This window comes from Schistocerca piceifrons, chromosome 8, assembly GCF_021461385.2.
Source record: "Schistocerca piceifrons isolate TAMUIC-IGC-003096 chromosome 8, iqSchPice1.1, whole genome shotgun sequence".
In the NCBI taxonomy this organism is placed as follows: domain Eukaryota; kingdom Metazoa; phylum Arthropoda; class Insecta; order Orthoptera; family Acrididae; genus Schistocerca; species Schistocerca piceifrons.
The window spans coordinates 34,396,518-34,422,122 of record NC_060145.1 but is presented as its reverse complement, the minus strand read 5'-3'; the positions used below and the strand labels follow the sequence as shown (position 1 = coordinate 34,422,122).

Genomic DNA, 25,605 nt, shown 5'->3' with positions numbered 1-25,605 from the left:
TCTCTGACGCGACCCCACCTAGCAACAAAAAAACAACGTCATATTATGGCCCCCGTTGTCCCATGCAACTTTTGTCCCACAAACTTTTCAGCTCCCATAATTCCTTCGGTGTTATTCTTGGTGGAAATAGTTATTGACTCACCCTGTATACTCACGCGTCTTGAAGCAAAACAGTTTGACTGTTCACAATTTTGGCCGGAAGACGTCTTCCCTGGGAAGTAGTGGGGGAAGCTTACTATTATTCGGTGTCAACTGGAATTTATTTTAAGGAAAAGTTGCATCTTCTACACACCCTGAGACTACCGATAACTTCCGACTATCAGAATGCCGTTACGTTGGCACAGCTGAGGCACACAGATGTTACCTCCTGGTTCCTCACAGGGCTTTCAAAACCGACCGCTTTATTCACGAAATCAGATAGGGTACATAGCAAGGAAGGTCAATTAATAGGATACCAATACATAACAAGTAAACACATTTTGCAGCTAATTTTTCCTCCAGAGGCTTGTCATAACCGTAAAAGAGTGAAATGCCTTGTGACTCACGTATTAATATAACGTTCGGAAATTCTCACTGACAAATATTATGGAATAGAATTGACGGTACCGTTTCAGTACCGCTGGTAAGTGTACTTAATGTAGTGATTAAATTCGTGAAATAGTCCTTTCATTTTCTGAATTATCTCCATTTCCTGACCGCATATGTTGACCAATCAGAAGGCGGCCTGCCTTTTGGACTTTGTTCTCTCTCCATTCGCACAGTCGCTACTCGTCACGATTAATGGTGACGGTTTGGGTTCTCTAGTTTTCCATCGCGTGAGTGAGAGATTGTGAATTTTTGGTTGCCGCATCACTTTTCTATCGCCTGGGTCGCAGTAGGTTCTAAACAACATGAACATACCCAGACTGAAAAAAATCACACCACCAAAAAATAATAAATGTACAGTAATGAAATTTCGGGAGTAACATACGTAAGTGATAAATATTGCAAGATTTCAGGTTAATGTAAGTACGAGATACGCCATTTCAAATGTGAAATGCTGATACATTATTAACCAGTGTAACCCCAGAATGTTCAATGCAAGCATGCAAACGTGCAATCATCGTATTGTATGGGTGCCGTAAGTCAGTTTCAGGGTGAAGTTCCGTGGCTGTTCCACGTTGTCGATCAATACAGGGACGGTTAATGCTGGCTGTGGATGACGTTGGAGTTGTCGACCGCTGATGTCCCTTATCGTCCAATGAAGTCCCATGAGTGTTCGATTGGAGACATATCTGGTGATCGAGCAGGACAAGGCATCATGTGTACTCTCTGCAGAGCTAGAAGCTGGTCATGAATGTTAGCACAACAGGTCGAATCACCAGACCGACATACAAAACTGCGTTCAGGGGCGTGGCATAACTGTCAGAGTGCTCCCGCTGTCATACGAAATCACACCCCACACCATATCTCCAGATCTAGGTCCAATGTGTCTAGTACGGAGACAAATTGGTTGCATGCCATAAACTGGCCTCCTCTTAACCAACACACGGACGTCACTGGCGCCAGGGCAGACCAGTTTCATCAGAAAACACAACAGACCTTGTAAAGAAACTGTTTCTCTACTTTTTAAAAAGAAAACCTTTTTAAATAATAAAACATGACCTATACAAAGACTCTGATTATACCTGTTAGTCACGGACAAAAAAATTTGGCATAGTCTTTGTCAGAACGTGCAGAATCGTATGTGACACCAATAAGACATCAATTTTTATCTACATATGGTATGCCAATGTTTACGTAATAAAAAATAAATTAGGTAATTCAGTACAATTATTATATAGATGCGATAATCACTTTAACGAGGCCAAATGAACAATTAAAGTCAATATAATTCAAAGAAACCTGCAAAAGTAAAAACAAATTATTGTAGGGGCCTACATAGACATCGCGCATCTGCTAGATGACCACGAAATACGTAATTTTGTTTTGAAGCTGACAGGCAATGAGAAAATAGGTGCAGTTTTCAAGCAGTAGTGGCGGACAGCATTAGCTGGTAATACATGTAATTTTATGGTAGCTAATTTTGAAAAATGGTTCAAATGGCTCTGAGCACTATGGGACTCAACTGCTGAGGCCATTAGTCCCCTAGAACTTAGAACTAGTTAAACCTAACTAACCTAAGGACATCACAAACATCCGTGACAGAGGCAGGATTCGAACCTGCGACCGTAGCGGTCTTGCGGTTCCAGACTGCAGCGCCTTTAACCGCGCGGCCACTTCGGCCGGCTAGGTAGCTAATTTTACTACAGAAAAAATAAAATATGTACTCCCTCCAAAAGAAGTTACAAACAAACATTAAAATAAAATTATAATGAGCAGCAAAATGTCTGAGAAGAATTTTGAAAGAAAATTTTTAATTGAACTTTAATTCGGCAGGTTTTCAACACTGTCAACAAGACGAAATAATGGAAAGAATATTTACTGTAACTTAACAAAATTGAGATATTGTGACAGTATTTTTAAAATAGTTGATTTAACTGCAATTGTCCTTAATTTTGAAATGAGAGAGAGCGTAATAATTTTCTTTTAATGTCTTAACTGTTGCTGCAGGCAGTGCGATGACGTCAGCGGTGGTCCGCGCGGACGATGTGTGAAGTGAATCCTGGTTCGTGGCGTGAAGATAATGATGGATCCTCCTGTTTCATTAACATTCCAGTTACGGCGGTGGTCCACGTCTCCGTTGTAGTCGAATCAGCTGGCAGCACTGGCGCGATAGTAATAGTTCCAGTATGTGCGTTGTCGTTACGCGCGCGACGTTTTATTGTTAAGGATTTATTAATCACGCGGTGCGGATAGGTCGGAATTAGGCAATGTATTAATGTCTTTAGTATTTATGATATATATCCGGTTAATGCCAATACTTCACACAGTTCTTTCACCGTGTTGTCACAGGAAAACAGTCACATGTATTTATCACTGTAACAGTCCGTTAAACATCAGTTTAAATTTACGTCGTCGTCTTTAAGACAGTTTGGACGATGTAATAAATGTTTCTTGATCAAATCAGAGCACTGTTCTTTTACTTAACATTTTTGGTTTGTTCCACTTCCACGCAATTCTAACAGTTGGTGTCTCCACACGACAATGGTGTCTGATTCATGGCTAATTGTCACAAGTTCACACAGTTTGTAAAAGCATCACACTCGATATACTTTTCAGGTTTTACTGTTCACTTAATAATGCACGATCTCCTATTAACACAGGAGAGGCACTGTAATTAATGGTTCCCCCGCGTATCATAGTCTTTCACACCGACCTTGGCCACGGTTTTCCACCCGCGAACCGGCCACGTGTGGCAACAACTCGCACGCTGTCTATCGATAGTCGTTCGCTCTGACACAGTACTTCTCCTACCGTAACCAAAGATATAAAAAGCATATAAAACCAGAACATTCATGTTCGTACAATATAAAATATAAAACAGTAGCAAAATGAATGAAGAAACAATGTGACGTATTAACAAAAAAAGAACAAAGAAATAAATTATACATACGTGCTGTGACAGGGTAAGCACAAAAGAAAAAAAATATTATCGACTTTCGGGGAAAGCCATGTCTTTACAACCTCCACCTTGCCCTCCCATGTGCTTTCGCTTGATGCCACTGAAGTCGCAAATAGAGGTGGTTTGGAGTCAGTGGAATGCACATTATGGGGTGTCTGGCTCGCACCTGTCCTTGAGGAAACCTTATGTAACAGTTCGTTGTGTCACTGTGGTGCCAACTGGTGCTCAAACTGCTTCTGCAGATCCAGTTACGATGGGCCAGAGCCATACGCCGAGCACGATGGTCTTCATTCTCGGTAATGCAGCGTAGTTATCGGGAGCCCGGCCTTCTTGCGACTGCACATTCCCGATACCGCCGCTGCCAGCAGTTATTTAGAGTGGCTGCATTCCTGCCAAGTCTTTCTACATTATCACAGAAGGAACAACCAGCTTCTCGTATCCCAATTACACGACCTCGTTCAATCTCACTGAGGTGTTGATAATGGCGTTTTCGTCGCCATAAGTGTAGTCTTGACTAACGTCAACTCACCACGTCCCATCTCAAAGGTAGCTATCGCTCATGACCGTTCCAGTGTGCATTTAAAGCAAACGTGATTTGCATCCTCACAGGGCGCTCATAATGCCATTCTCACGCGACTGGCGTGAAATTGGAATAGATACCATATTTCAGATGTAGAAACACGCCTACCAACTTCTGCTTATGTCGCACACTTCTTCTTGGCTTTGCGATTTTTTTCCTTCAGTGACTTTTAGTATAATTGTTTGTGGCAGCTGGAAGAATGAAAGGGGGTTCATTAATTAGATATGCAGGTGGCTACCGAACTGGATCGTGTGTATAAACCAACCTTTGCACTGCGTCCTATTCATAGAGGGCTATACTTAGTAATCTTAAATGATAAAACTCAGTTTAAACACTGCAACCAACTGATTCATTCCAAAGTCTCGAAAGTGTGGACAGTCAACGTGCGATTTCCCTACCGTTGGCGAGAAACTGTAACGTCCAGAACGTTCTAGTACATTAGCAATACCGCAGCCATTGGGAAAGAGCTGTCTGATTTGGACTTTAGACAGGAGATTGCAGAAGCGTATGTCTTGGGTATAAGGTGTTTAAAGCACTGTTCTACCGTTGAGCTTGTGTGTGTGTGCAAACCGTAATCTGCAGAATCCGGCAGTCTGAGATCTGCTATGTATTAATCAAGCGCTGGCCGGAGTGGCCGTGCGGTTCTAGGCGCTACATTCTGGAACCGCGAGACCGCTACGGTCGCAGGTTCTAATCCCGCCTTGGGCATGGCTGTGTGTGATGTCCTTAGGTTAGTTAGGTTTAAGTAGTTCTAAGTTCTAGGGGACTGATGACCTCAGAAGTTGAGTCCCATGGTATTCAGAGCCATTTGAACCATTTTTTTTTTATTAATCAAGCAACACATATACCTTCACCTGTGTGTCCTGTCACACGACCCTGGACAGATACACCCAACAGCCTGCATACAGCGTGTGCAACAACGTCAGTAGAAATTAATAAAATGCTAAGATCGGGGATTCGAACCGAGGACGAACAAAGCTAAGTTAGGACAACTGACACACCCCGCCGACAATACGTTTTGATTAACATTTCAGAAGCATGATTTATATTTGACACTAATTATTTGCACTAAAAGGGCTAGGACGTTGATAGCGAAAACCAGTGCCAGTGCAGCAAGGTAACTGATGTACATCGTCTCACCAACGCTGCGCATTGTTATAGTAAAATTTACCAACGAGTTCATGCTCCTTGAGGAAGAAATCCCGCGTGAAATGATAATTAAATCAAGGCCCTAAGCTGTCGAAAATGTGTGCCCCGACCGGATCTCGAATCTGGGATCTCCCGCTTACATGGCAGACGCTCTATCCATCTGAGCCACCGAGGACGCTCAGGATAGTGCGACTGCAGGGATTTATCCCTTGCACGCTCCCCGTGAGACTCACTTTCCCAACTTGATGTCCACACACTACATTCGTAGTGCCCCTGGCCACTACACTCATTACTCGCGGCAGACAATCTTACCGAGTCCCGTAAGAGTTCGGGCAATGTGTGTGCATCCAGCACAGAAAGGTCAATGGCCGGCTAGCCTTAACTATATATGAAGATGGTATCAGTTCTTTCGGGCACGTCCGAAAGAACAGATACCATCTTTATACAGAAATCCTGCGTGTCCGCCGCTCATGATGACCCATGACGAAGTGCCTTGTCGTTCGATGACGTCCTCTTATTAGATTGCACAACGTATGTAAGTGTCAGCCAATCATGGGCTACTCTATCTTCCAGGCTACTCTATCTTTTAATGGTTTTTATGATAACTTCTGTTTTGAAAAGTAATTAATATTTCCAGATGACTTGGTGGAAGACCAACTCACTTTGTCTATATCTCTTGAATTTAGGTTGGCCGCTGTGACCGAGCGGTTCTAGGCGCTTCAGTCCGGAACCGCGCTACTGCTACGGTCGCAGGTTCGAATCCTGCCTCGGGCATGGATGTGTGTGATGTCCTTAGGGTAGTTAGGTTTAAGTAGTTGTAAGTCTAGGGGACTGATGACCTCAGATGTTAAGTCCCATTGTGCTTAGAGCCAATTTTTTTCTTGAATTTAGGATGCAGTTTTTTGTTTTAAACACGACAGGCTCAGTTTGGAATGCAGAAGTGTGATTAGTTGGATCCATTTTTGGTGTACTCTGGTATTTTTTTAGATGCACAGGGCTAGCTGGACCGTTGGCTCCACCCCCAGGGCGATCAGTGGTTTTCGATGGAGACGAGCCGTGGTCCTGCGTTCCACCGGCCCGCTTGCAAAGAGCTTTTGCGTCTCCTGACACCCCCAGCCAGAGGGTTTGACAGACGTTCCACTCCTGCATCCGCCTTTGCGTCGATTTTGAGTGTAGCTACAAAACCTGTCAACAAGCTTGTGGTCTTCTTAGACATGTGCTCCGTTCTATTACAGTGTTAAAAATGCACCTTTACAAGTTCCCTAAACGTTAAAATTGCGAGTAACTGTATCTAGTAGACAAAAACAGGAAAGGGCACTTCCACTCAAGGAAAGGTACGTCTAACGCAAATTTTGTTCAGTACAATCGAATCCGAATGTCCTCATGGTTTCCATTCATATATTTGCTCCTCTGTCCCACTGTAGGAACTCCGATTCATTCCCTTCTTCTTCTGCGTCTTCTTTCTTCTTCTTCTTTATATCTGTTGTGGATTGCCAAGAGAGCCAACCCACTATGAGAGGAAGCCGAAAGGCACGCGTTTTAGCTCACGCAGGCTGGCGTGAGGTCTGGAACAGGTCAAGGAAATGATACTAGCAAAAAAGGACGTAGCTGAGGAATACTTAACTTTAATCCATAAATAGTGAACATCGCTCTTGACGGTACATGTCTTACAGCATCAATAGTAACTGGTAATGGCGCCTTGCTAGGTCGTAGCAAATGACGTAGCTGAAGGCTATGTTAACTATCTTCTCGGCAAATGAGAGCGTAATTTGTCAGTGAACCATCGCTAGCAAAGTCGGCTGTACAACTGGGGCGAGTGCTAGGAAGTCTCTCTAGGCCTGCCGTGTGGCGGCGCTCGGTCTGCAATCACTGATAGTGGCGACACGCGGGTCCGACGTATACTAACGGACCGCGGCCGATTTAAAGGCTACCACCTAGCAAGTGTGGTGTCTGGCTGTGACACCACATTATCCTTTTCGTCTCTTCCATTTCCCCCTCTTTATTTGCCGTGCATCTTCGCCTGTTCATGTCCCCTTTCTCACTGCTGCTTTTACTGGGTAGGAGAGACACGTTGTGCCAACCTGAAGTTTCTTTGCTGTTTTTAGGAGGCACTGTTGGCCTAGAGAGTAGTTTCTCTGGCTCTCCGTTTGCCGTCGGTAGCGGATATTAGTATCTTCCTCCACTATCTTTGCGTTAGCGTCCAATTCAAGCTCATTTAATTGCTCAGAAATGTATTCTCACTAAGTTTAGGCAAGTAATCACCGAACAAACATCCAAAATAGGGAAAATCCTTGATCATAACTATTTTTTAGTCAACACATAATACTTTTCATAAAACAAGAGAATCATACAGAGTAGTGGTATATGCAATTCACGTTAACCTAAACATTGTGGTAGAGCAAAAAACTGCAGAGAAATAGATTATTCTTTCATACGTCTGCAAAATTGCATATATTTGTAACTACAACATAGTTATTAATCTGAACGTCGTACTAAGTTCAGTGCTACCTGCAGAAGCCTATACTGTTTGCACGTACCTTTTACATTAAAGTAAACACATGGAGCAATAATAACATCCATGTCATAATTAGTAAATTAAGTTTTGATAACGAGCAGCCGACACCGATAAAGCATCGCCTCGTTGCAGACCAGAAGATGAAGACGAACGTACATTTATGTACAGTTAACACACAACTGCAGTATGTGAAAGTAGCAGTTTGGTTGAAAGGTGGCTACACTGTGCCACTGCGCCAGAGATTGCGCCAAAGAGTACTATTAAGCCGCCTCCACAGTGTGTGGGCAGAGCTCGTAGTAGTCAGTGATTGTTAAGAGATCGGAGAGGACAGTGCTAGTAGAGAGCTCGTGGAAGTCAGTGGTTGTCGAGAGTTCGTGGAAGTCAGTGCTTGTTGAGAGCTCGTTGTAGTCAGTCGTTCCGAGATGTGCTAGTGGGCACTGCTTGTCGTGAAGTCGGAGTAAGATATAATAGTGGAGAGTGTTGTTCCATGTTTTATGCAGTTATTTGATGGGAGAGATAGCAGATGTTATTGTAATGAGTGCATTTCGTCAATATATATGAAGGTAAAAATTACAATGTTCTTTTATTAATTGTGTGTCTGAAATAATGCGTCACTACAGGTTCAGTCAACAAAGCATCTGGCTTGTGTTCTTGTATTAGAGTGAATTCTGTTTTCTTGCGTAATTATAGTTTTTCTAAATTTCTTTTGTCACGTCAGCATAGTGGATATTTAAAAAATTCTTGTCTTGTTGGAAAAGAACCGTGCCAGATGTGGACGTTGAGTCACACTCCCACATACAGAACAGTTACATTTGTGCTTGGATTTTGTAGGTTTTATAGTTGCTGGGGACTTAATTAATTAACTGTGTTTACGAAAATTTTCTTACATTGTTCTTTGCAGTCAGATAGCGTAATAATACTAGTCAGGGCCAACCGATTACGAGACACTGCGTAATCGGACAGACATACTAAAACAAAAAATCATTTTCAATCATATATATTTAATAAAGCCCCCATGCACGTGGCGACCGCTGCTTCGGATCGTCCCTTGGAATTTTTCTGACTGTAAAAGTAGTAGACAGTAGTTTTGTTGTAGTAATTTGTAGCTAGTAATTGTAGTCTATTTTGTATGTGTAGATTTGGTAATTGTCATTCTTCTAATGGTATTTTTTTCTCAGAATTGAATTTGTTGCCTTGTCAACGGGTTTGACAATTTAGTGCAATTATTTCAATTGTTCGATTGATCGTGTTTGAGGGAGTCATTGCATTTGAATGGTATTGTTGGAGATAAAGAGTCATTGTGTGTAATTTTCGTACAGTGACGAATTTTTTGTATGTTTTGCAAATGATTACGCGATCGATGAAAAAGGGAAAAATGATGAATAGTGAGAATGACGAAATTGTTGACATGGCGAACTCGCCAACAGAGGAAAACAGTATGGTGGATAATGAGGTGGAAAACAATGTAATAAGTCGGGAAAATAGTCCGGAACCATTTCAAAATTTTTCTCAATCAGAAAATTCGCAGAATCTGAGATTAACGACAGAAGATTCTGGAATAGTATCGAACACAGATAGCCTTATGGCTATGCAGAAGGAAGTTAGTTTTGCGGGAAATGTTAGGGGCGAAAAGAATTTTGAACAATTTAATATGGAGCAGTTGATGAGTGCTATATTAAATTTGGGAGCACGTATGGAAACACGGTTAGACTCACAAATAGGAACAATTAAAACTGAGATGGGAACAATTAAAACTGAGATGGGAACTTTACGATCTGAAATTAGAACTGAGATGGAAGCAATGACAACACGGTTATGCTCAAAAATAGGAACAATTAAAACCGAGATGAAAGCAGTGGGATCACAGTTACGATCTGAATTAGAAACTGAATGGGGAACAATGGAAACACAGTTAGGCTCACGAACAGGGACATGTTTTAAATACATGGAAGACGAATCAAATAAAGAAATTAGAGAAGTACAACCGATTTTGAAGGCTCACAATAATAGCTTAATTTCAATAGAAATCAGACAAGAGGAACAGGACAGAGAACGGGAAGGAAAAGATCGCGTGATAGTACAGAAATTTTCAGAGTTAAATTTACAACGTGCAAAAGATAAGGAAGAAATAATTGAAAGAATCGAGGAATCCGTACCAAATGACAGAATAAATAACTTAACGCAACAGTGTGAACAGTTAACTACCAAATGTGACAACACCGAAACCCGAGTCGCGACATTTACAGAAGACGTGAATAAACAGAAAGAACAATTAAGTGACTCATCGGAAAGAGTTGAGATGATCTCAGATAAATTGACAAGTGTTAGTTTAGCAGAAGGGTGTGAAGAAAATAATTTATTTCATTTACGGGATGCGACAAGAGAGCGCCAGGCGCGCGAACTTGACAATAATCGACATTCAAACTGGGACAGACGCGGTAGGTCTTTGTCGCCACGAGGCGAAAACATTGACTGTAAACACTTCTTAACTGTTCGGAAATTTAAGATCTTTCGCAATTCTAAGAATGACATACATCCATGTGCATGGTTAGAACAAATTATGTACGCACTTCCGCCAAAGTTGCCATTAAGTCACAAATTAGAAATTATGTGCAGTTATTAATGTCCTCAGGGGATTCACTACTCCTAAGTGAATATGTGCCGTAGCGAGCATAGGGCCCCGAGCTGTAGTGGTGCTATTTCTCTTTTAGATTTCTGTACCGCTGCCTACTCTTTCACTATTCTTTGCATCTGTCAAACCAACTCTTCGACTATCAATCTATCTAGAGATTAAGCAAACAATAACCGGATTTGACTATTTACCTAAATGAGATTTCGAAAATTACTGTTTGAACTTATTAATGTCCTCAGGGGATTCACTACTCTAAGTGAATATGTGCCGTAGCGAGCATAGGGCCCCGAGCTGTAGTGGTGCTATTTCTCTTTTAGTTTTCTGCACCGCTGCCTACTCTTTCACTATTCTTTGCATCTGTCAAACCAACTCTTCGACTATCAATCTATCTAGTGAGTAAGTAAACATTAACCGGATATGACTAATTGTACCTAAAAGTGATTTCGTAAATTACCATTTGCACTTACTGTACCTTCAGCAGCATTCATTCCTAGTTACCTGTTTATCTTCGTGACAACATTACTTCATATGTTGACGATATTCTTATTGCTAAACGTTCTTGGAGTGAGCACAACAAAATTTTGGATTCATTGTTACGTATTTTTGCACGAGTTGGCATTACAGTGAACTTAAAAAAATCTGAATTTGGTCGTTCTCAGGTGAAATTTCTCGGTCACATTATTGCTACAGAAGGTATTCTTCCTGATCCAGAGAAACTAGATGCTATTCAGTTCGCAATGACATTCCTTTTTAAACGAAAATCGGTCGACAACTCCGTTTGGTTAGTTTGTATTCCTGATGAGTGGATCAATAAATTGATTTGGTATACGCATTTCAGTTATGCACACTTTGGTCCCAGAAAATGCTTTCATAAATTACGAGAAAATTGCTATTTCAATAATATGGAAAAACGTATTCGATCTGTTCTGGCCAAATGCAAATTATGTCAAAAGGCTAAGCCGCCAACAGTTTCTCACAGAGCACCGTTGTTTCCTATCATTCCAGCGAAATTAAAGGAGATGGCTGCAGTTGATTTGTTCGGTCCAGTGGTTCGATCTACTAATGGTTTTGCGTACATTTTCGTAGCAGTGGAGTTGACGTCAAAATATGTGTGTTTTACACCGTTACGCAAAGCAACAGCTCGTTCAGTATCTAACGCTTTCATCAAACATTTTCTTAAAGAAGTTGGTCATGTTGACAAGGTTATATCAGATAATGGATCACAGTTTCGTTCTAAAATTTGGCTTCGTACTCTACGGCGTCGTAAAATCAAACCAATTTTCATTTCACTTTTTCACCCTCAATCTAATGCTTCAGAGAGATGGATGAAGGAAATCAATAAATTGTGCCGTCTTTATTGTCATCAGAATCACAGATCTTGGGATCAGTATCTTCATATTTTTCAAAACATTCTGAATGAACTTCCTAATGACTCAACTTCTTTACCGCCTCTATTGATATTAAAAAATAAAGTACCAACAAATCGCATTTCTGAAATCGTTCCTTTTCTGCCTTCACGGAAACTACGGCATTCTGAAGTTGTGGACATGGCTCTACGAAATATTGCGTCTGCGGCTGCTAGAAGAGAGAAATCAGCTAAGCGTCCTGGTCGTTCAAAAATCTTGTCAGTTGCTCAAAAAGTGTTAATTAAGTCTCATCGTTTGTCGCACAAAGGAAAAGGCTTGTGTCGCAAATTTTTTCTGCTTTATAACGGTCCATATAGAATTCGCAAAATTATTCATGATAACACTGTTGAAGTAGAAACTCTTAAATCTCGACGCTCTAAAGGAATACATCATACACTCCTGGAAATTGAAATAAGAACACCGTGAATTCATTGTCCCAGGAAGGGGAAACTTTATTGACACATTCCTGGGGTCAGATACATCACATGATCACACTGACAGAACCACAGGCACATAGATACAGGCAACAGAGCATGCACAATGTCGGCACTAGTACAGTGTATATCCACCTTTCGCACCAATGCAGGCTGCTATTCTCCCATGGAGACGATCGTAGAGATGCTGGATGTAGTCCTGTGGAACGGCTTGCCATGCCATTTCCACCTGGCGCCTCAGTTGGACCAGCGTTCGTGCTGGACGTGCAGACCGCGTGAGACGACGCTTCATCCAGTCCCAAACATGCTCAATGGGGGACAGATCCGGAGATCTTGCTGGCCAGGGTAGTTGACTTACACCTTCTAGAGCACGTTGGGTGGCACGGGATACATGCGGACGTGCATTGTCCTGTTGGAACAGCAAGTTCCCTTGCCGGTCTAGGAATGGTAGAACGATGGGTTCGATGACGGTTTGGATGTACCGTGCACTATTCAGTGTCCCCTCGACGATCACCAGTGGTGTACGGCCAGTGTAGGAGATCGCTCCCCACACCATGATGCCAGGTGTTGGCCCTGTGTGCCTCGGTCGTATGCAGTCCTGATTGTGGCGCTCACCTGCACGGCGCCAAACACTCATACGACCATCATTGGCACCAAGGCAGAAGCGACTCTCATCGCTGAAGACGACACGTCTCCATTCGTCCCTCCATTCACGCCTGTCGCGACACCACTGGAGGCGGGCTGCACGATGTTGGGGCGTGAGCGGAAGACGGCCTAACGGTGTGCGGGACCCTAGCCCAGCTTCATGGAGACGGTTGCGAATGGTCCTCGCCGATACCCCAGGAGCAACAGTGTCCCTAATTTGCTGGGAAGTGGCGGTGCGGTCCCCTACGGCACTGCGTAGGATCCTACGGTCTTGGCGTGCATCCGTGCGTCGCTGCGGTCCGGTCCCAGGTCGACGGGCACGTGCACCTTCCGCCGACCACTGGCGACAACATCGATGTACTGTGGAGACCTCACGCCCCACGTGTTGAGCAATTCGGCGGTACGTCCACCCGGCCTCCCGCATGCCCACTATATGCCCTCGCTCAAAGTCCGTCAACTGCACATACGGTTCACGTCCACGCTGTCGCGGCATGCTACCAGTGTTAAAGGCTGCGATGGAGCTCCGTATGCCACGGCAAACTGGCTGACACTGACGGCGGCGGTGCACAAATGCTGCGCAGCTAGCGCCATTCGACGGCCAACACCGCGGCTCCTGGTGTGTCCACTGTGCCGTGCGTGTGATCATTGCTTGTACAGCCCTCTCGCAGTGTCCGGAGCAAGTATGGTGGGTCTGACACACCGGTGTCAATGTGTTCTTTTTTCCATTTCCAGTAGTGTATATCAAACGTTAAAATTTTTGTGGAATGACATACTTTGGAGAACTAACAGCTACATGTAAACACGCAGAGAGTACAAGGATACCGCGCTGTGTTTTGGCGGCGGCACATACTCAAAGCAACAGTGAAGTCTGCGCGCCGCACAAGGCAGTCGTTGACCGCGAACAATAGCTTCCTACGTCACGCGCCCACAGCTGATCGAGCGCTCAGTGCGAATGCACTGACAGCCGTAAACAAACACACAGGCTAATTTCTCCGACTAAATTCTGTATAAAGCTATAGTGACTTGATGAATTCTGTTATTAACATTCAGTATTTTCCAGGATACGGTTGTGTAAAATATTTGAGAACTTCAGGTAAATTCTGTGTGTCTCCGACGTTAAGACGACTTGCTATCGAGAAATTTTCAGGAAGAATGTAATTTCGAAGAAGAAACTAATTAACTAAAAAAAAAAGAAGGTAACTATTAATTGAGTTTATTTTCAGGTAACAAATTTCCACTTAGGTACGTACTTTAGACGTAATTTGCTGCTCGCGATTACGTGATTCATACTTTGTGCTAATTTCATGTTCTATGAATTTACGTGTGAAGCGACGCGCTTGCGTACGTTAACTGATTTTGACAATGATTATTAATGAACAGGGTTGTTATTTGTATATATTATGCATCGCTTGGCTGCACTGCTTTTTCACTGATGTCATATTTTTTTTAATTATGTGCCTGCTGTGCTTATTTATTTAAATTATAATTGTCATCTGATTAATTGTGCTGACTGTGGTTATGTATGTAAGTTATACTTTGTGATTTATCTGCTTGCGCCTCCATGTTTACTTGCTAAGATGACATATGAACATTTATTTGCCTATGCTGATATGATGCTAATGACCTGTTTATTACGTAAGATATATGTTTACTGCTATGCGTATGGATTACATATTTACACATTTCTGTTTTGTTGCCATAACTGCTCTTTAATTTGGTGTAAAGAAATGCTGATATACTGTGTATAAACATAGAGTTTAGGTCACACTATTGGATTAATTATAGATTGTTCGCTTGGCAGAGCCTCGTTGTAAGAATTGTGCTGCATCCACTTGTTGACATTCTGTTCTCTACTGGTATATTTACTCGTTATTGCTTGTTTTGCTTACGCTCAGTGCCTTACATTTTTAAGATAAGAAAATTAACTGCTATAATTCGACGAACGACATTAGTACAAGAAAGTCATTGAAGTCACATGAGCTAAAGTTTTATGGAAGCTGTATAAATGTATGCTAATAGAAAGGAAGCTAACGACATGACAGACCAAAACTAGGTTTAGACCATTGACAGTTATTACACTGCATTTTCGTGAGCAATTGAAATAGGAAGTGACACTTGACACAAAAAATACTCCACATGTTTGCTTCTGTTTGCCATAATTCTTGAAGTGGTGTACACACTGTGAAATATTATGATCATTCACACTCCGTAATCGTACTTAATTACTGAGAGTTATTCGAACTAAGTCTGTTAGAGGTCAGGTATGCATTTCTTTTATTTAATGATGGACAAGGAACCAAAATGTATCTTATAATTTATAATGAGTAGAAAATTTGGGTCAGATGGATTACACAGAGGTTGTGTGTGGACACTGTGTCTTCGGATTGTATGGGATACTGAATTGAAGTTGCATTAGGATTTTATCTGTACTTGTTCAAGGAGACTGACTAGAGGAAAGAGTTGTGTTGGAAGTGAAATGATATTGGTGCTGAGGTTTATATTTATCGACGTATTATTGAGGTATTGAGAGTATATGAAGTTTATGATTATTGGAGTTTTTGTGGACAAGAGGTAAGGTGAATGATATTGATGATAAGAGTTATATGTATCGACGTATTGAAGAAGTATTAGTGACGTATTGAGATTAAGTTGATGATTATTGGAGTTTTGGTATATAAGAGGTAAAGTAAGTGAGGAGCATATTTTTTTTGTTGGTCTTATGGAACAAGGAGGATGAAGATAGCAGACTAGAACACTAAAATAGAAGGAAGATAGTCTATACACACACTTTGTTAAATCACTAAGCAGTATATACTTTTTTTTGAAGAGAGGAAGTAATTGCATATCGTGGCTCACTGACAGTTGTTCAACAACAGTACATTTTGATCTGGCTTGGCAAACATTGGTCTTGACATGATGACTATGACGTTGACTAACTATTATTGACTGTTATACATTGCTGCCACTACTACTTGATACACATGATGAACATCAGATTTTGACAGAATTACATTTACACAATTAACACTATTCAATTACACAGTAGTACTTAATGTGGATGAAAGATGAGTGAGTGTGTTTTGTGTGTTTTCCTTTACTAATCCTACCCACCTATCTCCTAAATATTATTTTATTTGTTGGTAGTGGCTTGCACTGACACCCATAAATATTATAGGTTTACTGGTATTTGAGTATTTGTAATAGTTAATATGAAAATTATCTGATATCATTTGTGTGTTTGTTATGATTTGTATGTTAGTGTAAAAGCACTGTATGTGTATTCAAACTATTGTTCATGCCTGAACTGTCTGATTAGTGAAGATAAATATTCTGAACTGTTACCTGCACTTTTCAACATGATGTGTGACATTTGGACGTGTTTAATTTCTGCTGATGAACTGTGTGATCAGTGATTGTAAAAAAAAAAAAAAAAAAAAAAAAAATTATGGACTGTTACCTGTACCTTTTCTACATGATTGGTGCCACTAGGACATGTTTAATTTGTGCTCATAAACTCTGATGAACAGTGTGATCAGTGCTAGTGAATTTGATGGAACTGCTTCTGCTGAGAGATGTGACTTTTTGCTGTCTGCACCTACTCAATATTGCTGGGTGCCACTGATGAACTGCTTCTACTGAACTAATGTGACTTGTTGCTGTGTGTACCTCTGCAACTTTACTGGGTGCCACAGATGGAACTGCTTCTACTGAAATAATGTCACTTGTTGCTGTCTGCACCTGCTCAACATTGCTGGGTGCAACTGATGGACTACTCCTACTGAAATGGTGTCACTTGTTGGTGTCTGCACCTGCACTCAACATTGCTGGGTGCAACTGATGAACTGTTTCTACTGAAATGGTGTCACTTGTTGGTGTCTGCCCCTGCTCTCAACATTGCTGGGTGCAACTGATGAACTGTTTTTACTGAAATGAAGTCACTTGTTGCTGTCTGCACCTACTCAACATTGCTGGGTGCCTCTGATGGACTGCTTCTACTGAAATAATGTCACTTGTTGCTGTCTGCACCTACTCAACATTGCTGGGTGCAACTAATGGAACTACTTCTACTGAAATGATGTCACTTGTTGGTGTCTGCACCTGCTCAACATTGCGGGGTGCAACTAATGAACTGTTTTTACTGACATGAAGTCACTTGTTGCTGTCTGCACCTACTCAACATTGCTGGGTGCCACTGTTAGAACTGTTTCTACTGAAATGATGTTACTTCTTGCTGTCTGCACCTGCTCAACATTGCTGGGTGCAACTGATGGACTGCTTCTACTGAAATGATGTCACTTGTTGGTGTCTGCACCTGCTTAACATTGCTGGGTGCAACTGATGGATTGCTTCTACTGAACTAATGTGACTTGTTGCTGGGTGTACCTGCTAAACTTTACTGGGTGCCACTGATGGACTGTTTCTACTGAAAAGATGTTACCTGTTGGTGCCTTTTTTTTGTATAAACTAATCATTGAAAGCATTTTTATGTGAACATTTGTATAAACTGATTTTTTGTATATTGTGTAAACTATTATGTAAAGCCACATGCATGAAAAGAAGTTGTATTGCTTACTGTATTTCATATATTAGGTTAGTGAAGGTCAGTGCAAAGCCAAAATTTCAACTAATTATGTGATATTTAGGTATTAATATTATCTTTTATTTTTTGTCTGTATTTTTGTGGACGAATTTGGTGGTATTTTCACCACCAATGCTGGCAAAAATACCATCAAATTCTGGCCTGTGGAGGAGGGGCATATGAAAGGTGGCTACACTGTGCCACTGCGCCAGAGATTGCGCCAAAGAGTACTATTAAGCCGCCTCCACAGTGTGTGGGCAGAGCTCGTAGTAGTCAGTGATTGTTAAGAGATCGGAGAGGACAGTGCTAGTAGAGAGCTCGTGGAAGTCAGTGGTTGTCGAGAGTTCGTGGAAGTCAGTGCTTGTTGAGAGCTCGTTGTAGTCAGTCGTTCCGAGATGTGCTAGTGGGCACTGCTTGTCGTGAAGTCGGAGTAAGATGTAATAGTGGAGAGTGTTGTTCCATGTTTTATGCAGTTATTTGATGGGAGAGATAGCAGATGTTATTGTAATGAGTGCATTTCGTCAATATATATGAAGGTAAAAATTACAATGTTCTTTTATTAATTGTGTGTCTGAAATAATGCGTCACTACAGGTTCAGTCAACAAAGCATCTGGCTTGTGTTCTTGTATTAGAGTGAATTCTGTTTTCTTGCGTAATTATAGTTTTTCTAAATTTCTTTTGTCACGTCAGCATAGTGGATATTTAAAAAATTCTTGTCTTGTTGGAAAAGAACCGTGCCAGATGTGGACGTTGAGTCACACTCCCACATACAGAACAGTTACATTTGTGCTTGGATTTTGTAGGTTTTATAGTTGCTGGGGACTTAATTAATTAACTGTGTTTACGAAAATTTTCTTACATTGTTCTTTGCAGTCAGATAGCGTAATAATACTAGTCAGGGCCAACCGTTTACGAGACACAGCGTAATCGGGCATACAGCTTAACTAAAAAATATTTTCAATCAATCTTATATTTAATAAAGCCCCCATGCATGGTCTTGAATCACTATTTCGTTTAGGAAATTATTAAATTACACAAAAGAAATTATGGGAGCGACCAAACTGGTTCAAATATTGACGTTTTATCAGAGGCATCAGACTGATAGTCTCTCAGTTTATTTAAGTGCAGATAAGAGCTGGACGGTGTGGCCGAGCGGTTCTAGGCGTTTCAGTCTGGAACCGCGTGACCGCTACGGTCGCAGGTTCGAATCCTGCCTCGGGCATGGATGTGTGTGATGTCCTTCGGTTAGTTACGTTTAAGTAGTTCTAAGTTCTAGGGGACTGATGACCTCAGTTGTTAAGTCCCTTAGTGGTCAGAGCCATTTGAACCATTTGAACTCACAACAACCCTCCACATAAATTCTGCTGCCGTAATGTGTGTCCTTTGCCTGAGGCTGTGACGTAATGGGTAGTGATGTAATGGGTAGTGACGTACATCAGAATCGCGACGTATCTAATGGTTCAAAATAAGTATCCTGTTGATCTAAGCTATGTCGATAGCTAGTAAAGCAGACACTTCACTGCATCCAAGTGGCACTGGTAAACCCTCAAAAATTTGCCAATTCTGGTGGCATGAAAACGGTGTTTGCGATGTTTTGATTCAGGCGGCTTAAAAAGCGTTAGAAGGGCTAAAAATGTATCAGAAAATTATTAGAAAATACTGGAATAAAGGTTAAACAGAATATATCATGATGTACGTTTAATAACTCCGACTGATCAGAGAATTGCAAAACTGTAATTAAATTTCGTGTAGGCAAAGTCTTATGAAAGTTACTGATTTGCCTTTAACAATGTTATAATTAATTAATAGTGATTATAACAGCGGCTTTCGAGGGAGATGACTTGTCAGAACAGAGGTATTGTGATCTCCTCCTTGGACTGAAATACATCAACTGCTTAAAAAGGTTTTTCTAGAAGAAAGTCAAAATTACGGTGAGCCATGTTCTCGTATCAGGATTTTCAAGATTAACTCAGGGAAGTCATCCCTCACAAAACCTGTTACGTCACTGTGAATAAGAGGTGGCTGTGACTTCCAATAAATGTTAGCAAAGCTGGCGATAGTTTCTAAAAGACAAACCAAATGTGATAACTTTAAACAGCATGCCTAGGAGAACTTCTGCAATGTTTATCTTCAGTACAAATGACCAAAGACAGTGCTGTGTCGGAAGAAGGCGGAGATGAAACAGATGAAACATGTCCAAAGATAATGGTACAACAAGACAGTAAAAATGCAATATTTCCCACTGAAATACAATTACCTCTCATAATAAGAAACGATATAGAGTACAAAACACACACACTCAGGTTGTTTATAATAATATGCAAGTATAATTATTGACCCCTGTTCACAAATTTGGTTTCCCTAGTTCACTTAAGTCAAATGCTATGATGGTTCCCTTGAAAACGACACTGTCAAATTCCTATCGTATCCTTCCTCAATTCAGTCCTGTGCTCCATCTCTAATACCATCATCATCAACGTTACTTGAAGCCTCTCCTTCCTTGCGTCTGTCACCAATTATACAGCCGTGAACAAATGTGCTTTATCCACTATGCGTCCACCTGACACAAAAATTGCCTGCGTGCAACTGATTACTCTGATGATTTTAATACATGTGACATGATAAGCTGTTCCATTTGTCATGATGATGGTGTCACTGTGGCTCTCATATACCAGGTGTCACGCAGTCAATTGATCACTAACGTACACTAATGTTGGTGAAAATGGCGACACAGTGAAAGGATAGTCCGTATACATCCAGACTTGGAGGTTGGGTGTAATAGTTTGTCGGTTTTAAGCGACTGGGATTAGGGTGATAACGAGTACATACCAGGTTATTCAAAAATGGATACAATTTAATAAACTTTTATTTCATGAAATACTAATTTTATATGAGTAACTTAAGTCAGTCGGAAACAGGTAGTTTTAAAGTACACAACCACAGGTTACCAGTGTATCTACACACATCAAAGAAAGTTTTGCATCACCTCGGTTCCGAGAGTTCCGGATCCTGTACAGAAAATTGGAATACATTATCAATATAAACATCATTTCCGCCCTTTTCGTTGCTCGTGAAAACCACACATTGCATGTTGTACCACCATACAGCGAGACCTTCAGAGGTGGTGGTCCAGATTGCTCTACACACCAGCACCTCTAACACCCAGTAGCACGTCCTCCTGCATTGATGCATGCCTGTATTCGTCGTGGCATACTATCCACAAGTTCATCAAGGCACTGTTGGTCCAGATTATCCCACTCCTAAACGGCGAATCGGCGTAGATCCTGCAGAGTGGTCGGTAGGGTCACATCACCCATTAACAACCCTTTTCAATCTATCCCAGGCATGTTCGATAGGGTTCATGTCTGGAGAACATTCTAGCCACTCTAGTCGAGCGATGTCATTATCCTGAAGGAAGTCATGTGCACGATGGGGGCGCGAATGAAGACGAATTCCTCGCGAGTATGCTGCCGATATGTTTGCTCTACCGGTCGGAGGATGGCATTCACGTATCGTACAGCCGTTACGGCCCCTTCCATGACCACCAGCGGCGTACGTCGGTTCCACATAGTGCCACCCTAAAACAGCAGGGAACCACCACCTTGCTGCACTCGGTGGACAGTGTGCCTAAAGCGTTCAGCCTGACCAGGTTGCCTCTAAAAACGTTTCCGACTATTGTCTGGTTGAAGGCATATGCGACACTCATCAGTGAAGAGAACGTGATGCCAATCCTGAGCGGTCGATTCGGCAAGTTGTTGGGCCCACCTGTACCACGCTGCATGGCGTAGTGGTTGCAAAGATTGATCTCGCAATGGACGTCGGGAGTGAAGCTGCGCATCATGCAGCCTATTGCGGACCGTTTGAGTCGTAACACGACGTCCTGCGGCTGCACGAAAAGCGTTATTCAACATGGTGCCGCTGCTGTCTGGGTTCCTCCAATCCATAACACGTAGGTAGCGGTCATCCACTGCAGTAGTAGCCCCTGGGTGGCTGGGCGAGGCATGTCTTCGACAGTTCCTGTCTTTCTCTATCTCCTCCGTGTCCGAACAACATCGCTCTGGTTCACTCCGAGACGCCTGGACACTTCCCTTGTTGAGACCCCTTCCTGGCACAAAGTAACAATGCGGACGCGATCGAACCGCGGTATTGACCGTCTAGGCATGGTTGAACTACAGACAACACGAGCCGTGTACTTCCTTCCTTGTGGAACGATTGGAATTGATCGGCTGTCGGACCCACTTCGTCTAATAGGCGCTGCTCATGCATGGTTGTTTACATATTTGGGCGGGTTTAGTGACATCTCTGAACAGTCAAAGCAACTGTGTCTGTGATACAATATCCACAGTCAACGCCTATCTTCAGAAGTTCTGGGAACTGGGTGATGCAAAACTTTTTTTGATGGGTGTAATATCGCAGTCCGTTGCTCTCACGTCCTCATCCGACACATGACATCAGTTTGCGCTTCTTCCTACGCATGGACATCCAGTTTGTAGAAACTGCTCGAACCAGTAGCTTATACTTTTCCTGGTTGATGTTTCAGTAACAAGTAGAAGGCGAAATGCCCATTTTACTGAATTGACGACTCAACTCTTCTGAAGTCAAGAACGCAGACTGCCTGGTAGCCTATTTATTTACAACTGCTGTGAAATGGTTGCCTGTCGGCATGAGCACTCAAGCTGTCGTTTACGCAACTATCAGCGCGCTGGAAGTGGTAATAGGAACTTTAGATCCTCGTCTTTTCAATGGCTTGTAGGTTATTGATATCCAGTTTTTGTTACTTGAAATTCAAATTATCTGGTACAAATATGTGAAATATTTTAAGATACTGCCTCGTTTGTTTCCCAAACTAGAATTACACTTGGTGCAAAAGTCGCTGCATTTGAGTGTTTGAAAATGTTAGTAATATCTTTCTGCTGTTTGAAAACCTCATCAATTTGTATCCCAAAAACATGGCTCATTGTACCATATTCACCAGTTACTGTTCATGAAGTATATTAATTGTTGGTATTATTGTACTTGCTATATATAATTAAGTAAATTAAGGGAGAGTTTATTTGTTAAGGAAAACATACTATTTTTCTGAAAAAATACTATCAATAATTTCTTCTACGTTTTAGTCATTTGTAGCATTTGTATCAGCTATAGAGTGTTCCAGTTTATGTGATTACGTAGGCTTTCCCAGCGTAATAAGTCTTGAAAGTCTCTTTGGGTTTGCTGCCGGATCCTAAAATCAACTTGACTCGAGAACTCTCAGCAGGGCTCATCAGCAGAAGGAGCATTTCCTGAAGATGGCGACCAGTTGGATGGCCGAAATATCGAGTCAAGTTGATTTTAGGATCCGGCAGCAATCCCGAAGAGACTTTCAAGGAATGTTCCAGTTTATTCCCAGCGTTCCCAGAATTTCATTAATATGTATTCGTACCTGCAGTAGACATGATGTGGTCTTCTTTTTTTCTGTACTCAGGCTTCTGAGCCGTTCCCACTAGGCTCGAACATACAAGTGGTCAACCTCCCTGCCGACGGATACGACGCTCCAGCAGGCCTGCCAGTCACTATCTCGGGCTGGGGCGTCACCGCGACCGAATTCAACCCCGTCTACCTGCAGCGGGCGGACATGCACGTCTTGGACCGCGACACCTGCCGGGACATGATGGCCGACGTTGCGGCAGTGACGCTGGGCATGGTGTGTGCGGGGGACCCCACGATGGCCATCTGCTATGGGGATTCTGGGAGCCCCCTGGTCTATGGGGACATGCAGATTGGCGTTGCATACTGGACCCGGCCTGGCTGCATCAGTACTACCTCTGTCTATGCCAGTGTGGGCAACTTCCGAACCTGGATCAGGAACAACACAGGAGTTTAGCTCCTGGATGCATAACAGGGATCTTTCGGACCTGACAACCTTTAATTTTATCAACAAACTGTATTAAAAATTGGTTATTTTTGTTTAAGTTCAGTGTAATTCTTGGAAATACAACTGACTTTGTTTTGGAAAAACATTGTCTGGTGCTGATCAAATCAATTATTTTTCTTTAATACTAGTTTTGTAATCCAACGCGTCTAATGCATGACAAGGGTCTTCCAGACACCTTACCCGAAAATCCATTTCTCGAATAGTTTATTCATCTGACTCTGATGAAACACAATGTAGGCAAGATAACTGACAACAGTTAACAGTACTGGACACCTACACTCATTGTCGAAAAGTGAGAAGTACTGCAAAGGTTACAATAGAGTATTCTTTTGAAGATAAGTGTATTTCTTAACGCCGAAATTGATTCACGGGATTCTTGAAACGCATCCTTGTTGATTTCTGAACATTTTTCAACACATACAAAACTGTTCAGAAAAAATAGCAATACAACAAAATACATCCCTTAGGAATGAAATAAATAGGAAGTGCAGGGCAGCAAATGCGAAATGTTTGTAGGAAAGATGTGACGAAATCGATAGAAAAATGATCGTCAGAAGGACTGACTCAGCGTATATAAAATTCAAAACAAACATCGGTGAAATTAAAAAAAAAGGATGGTTTCATTAAGAATCCAATGGCCAATGGGAATTCCACTGTTAAACGAAGCAGAGATGGCGGATGGACGAAAAGATTACGTTGAAGGCCTTTATGAAGGGGTGGATTTGTCCGATGACGTGAAAGAAGAAGGAACTGGAATCGATGTGGAAGACATAGGGGATCCAGTATTAGCAATTAGAAGCTCTGTGGGAGACTTGAGGTCAAATAAGGCAAAAAGGATAGACAACATTCCATCAGAATTTATGTACTCATGGAAAGAACTGGCAACAAAATGACTATTCAAGTTGGTGTGTAGAACAGGGTATGAGGCCGGCGTTGTAAGACAGACTTTCGGGAACATATCGTTCACGCAATTCCAAAAACAACAAGGACAGATTAGTGAGAGAACTGTCGCACAACAAGCTTAACAGCTCATGCATCCGTCGCAACGAAAAACGCCTTTGTTTTACTGATCGCCACTCCAATTCACGTATCATGTCTGTGGCACTCTCTCTCCTACTTCGCGATAATGAAAAGCGATCTGCCCTTCTTTGTACTTTTTCGATGTTATCCGTCAATCCCATATGTTTCGTATCCCACACCGCACAGCAGTAGCCCAGAATATGGCGGACAAGCGTGGTGTAAGCGGTCTCTTTAGTGGTCCTGTTGCACCTTCCAATGAATCGCAGTCTTTGGTTGGCTCTACCCACAAAACTATCTATGTGATCGTTCCAGTTTAGGGTATTTGTAATTGTAATTCCTAAGTATTTAGTTGAATTTTGAGCCTTCAGATTTGTGTGGCTTACCGCCGAAATTTACGCCGGCCGGTGTGGCCGAGCGGTTCTAGGCGCTACAATCTGGAACCGCGTGACCGCTACGGTCGCAGGTTCGAATCCTGCCTCGGGCATGGATGTGTGTGATGTCCTTAGGTTAGTTAGGTTTAAGTAGTTCTAAGTTCTAGGGGACTGATGACCTTAGAAGTTGAGTCCCATAGTGTTCAGAGCCATTTGAACCATTTGAACCGCCGAAATTTAGCGGGTTTCTTTTAGTACTGATGTGAATAACTTCACACTTCTCTTTATTCAGGATCAGTTGCCACTTTTCGCACCATACAGATATCTTATCTAAATCATTTTGAAATTCGTTTTGGTCATCTGATGACTTTACAAGACGATAAATGACAGCATCATCTGCAAACAATCTAAGACTGCTACTCAGATTTTCTTCTATGTCGTTAATATAGATCAGGAACAATAGAGGGCCTATAACACTTACTTGGGGAACGCCGGGTACTATTCCTGTTTTACTCGATGACTTTCCGTCTATTACTACGAACTGTGACCTTTCTGACAGGAAATCACGAATCCAGTCACACAACTGAGGCAATACTCCGTAGGCACGCAGTTTGATTAGAAGATGCTTGTGAGGAACGGTGCCGAATGCCTTCTGGTTCAAAAATGGTTCAAATGGCTCTGAGCACTATGGGACTTAACATCTATGGCCATCAGTCCCCTAGAACTTAGAACTACTTGAACCTAACTAACCTAAGGACATCACACAACACCCAGTCATCACGAGGCAGCGAAAATCCCTCTGGAAGAAGGTGGAC

The 25,605-nt window shown here is 42.1% G+C and overlaps 1 protein-coding gene across 1 annotated transcript in view; it reads left to right on the top strand.

Annotated features, from left to right (window-relative positions):
* Positions 1–23,348, top strand: part of LOC124711543 (transmembrane protease serine 11D-like) — a 38,775-nt gene extending 15,427 nt beyond the window's left edge. Inside the window, exon 2 of the mRNA XM_047241678.1 lies at positions 22,950–23,348. Coding sequence (XP_047097634.1) covers positions 22,950–23,348 — 399 coding nt within the window. The remainder of the gene's footprint in view (positions 1–22,949) is intronic.
* The last annotated feature ends 2,257 nt before the right edge of the window (positions 23,349–25,605 follow it).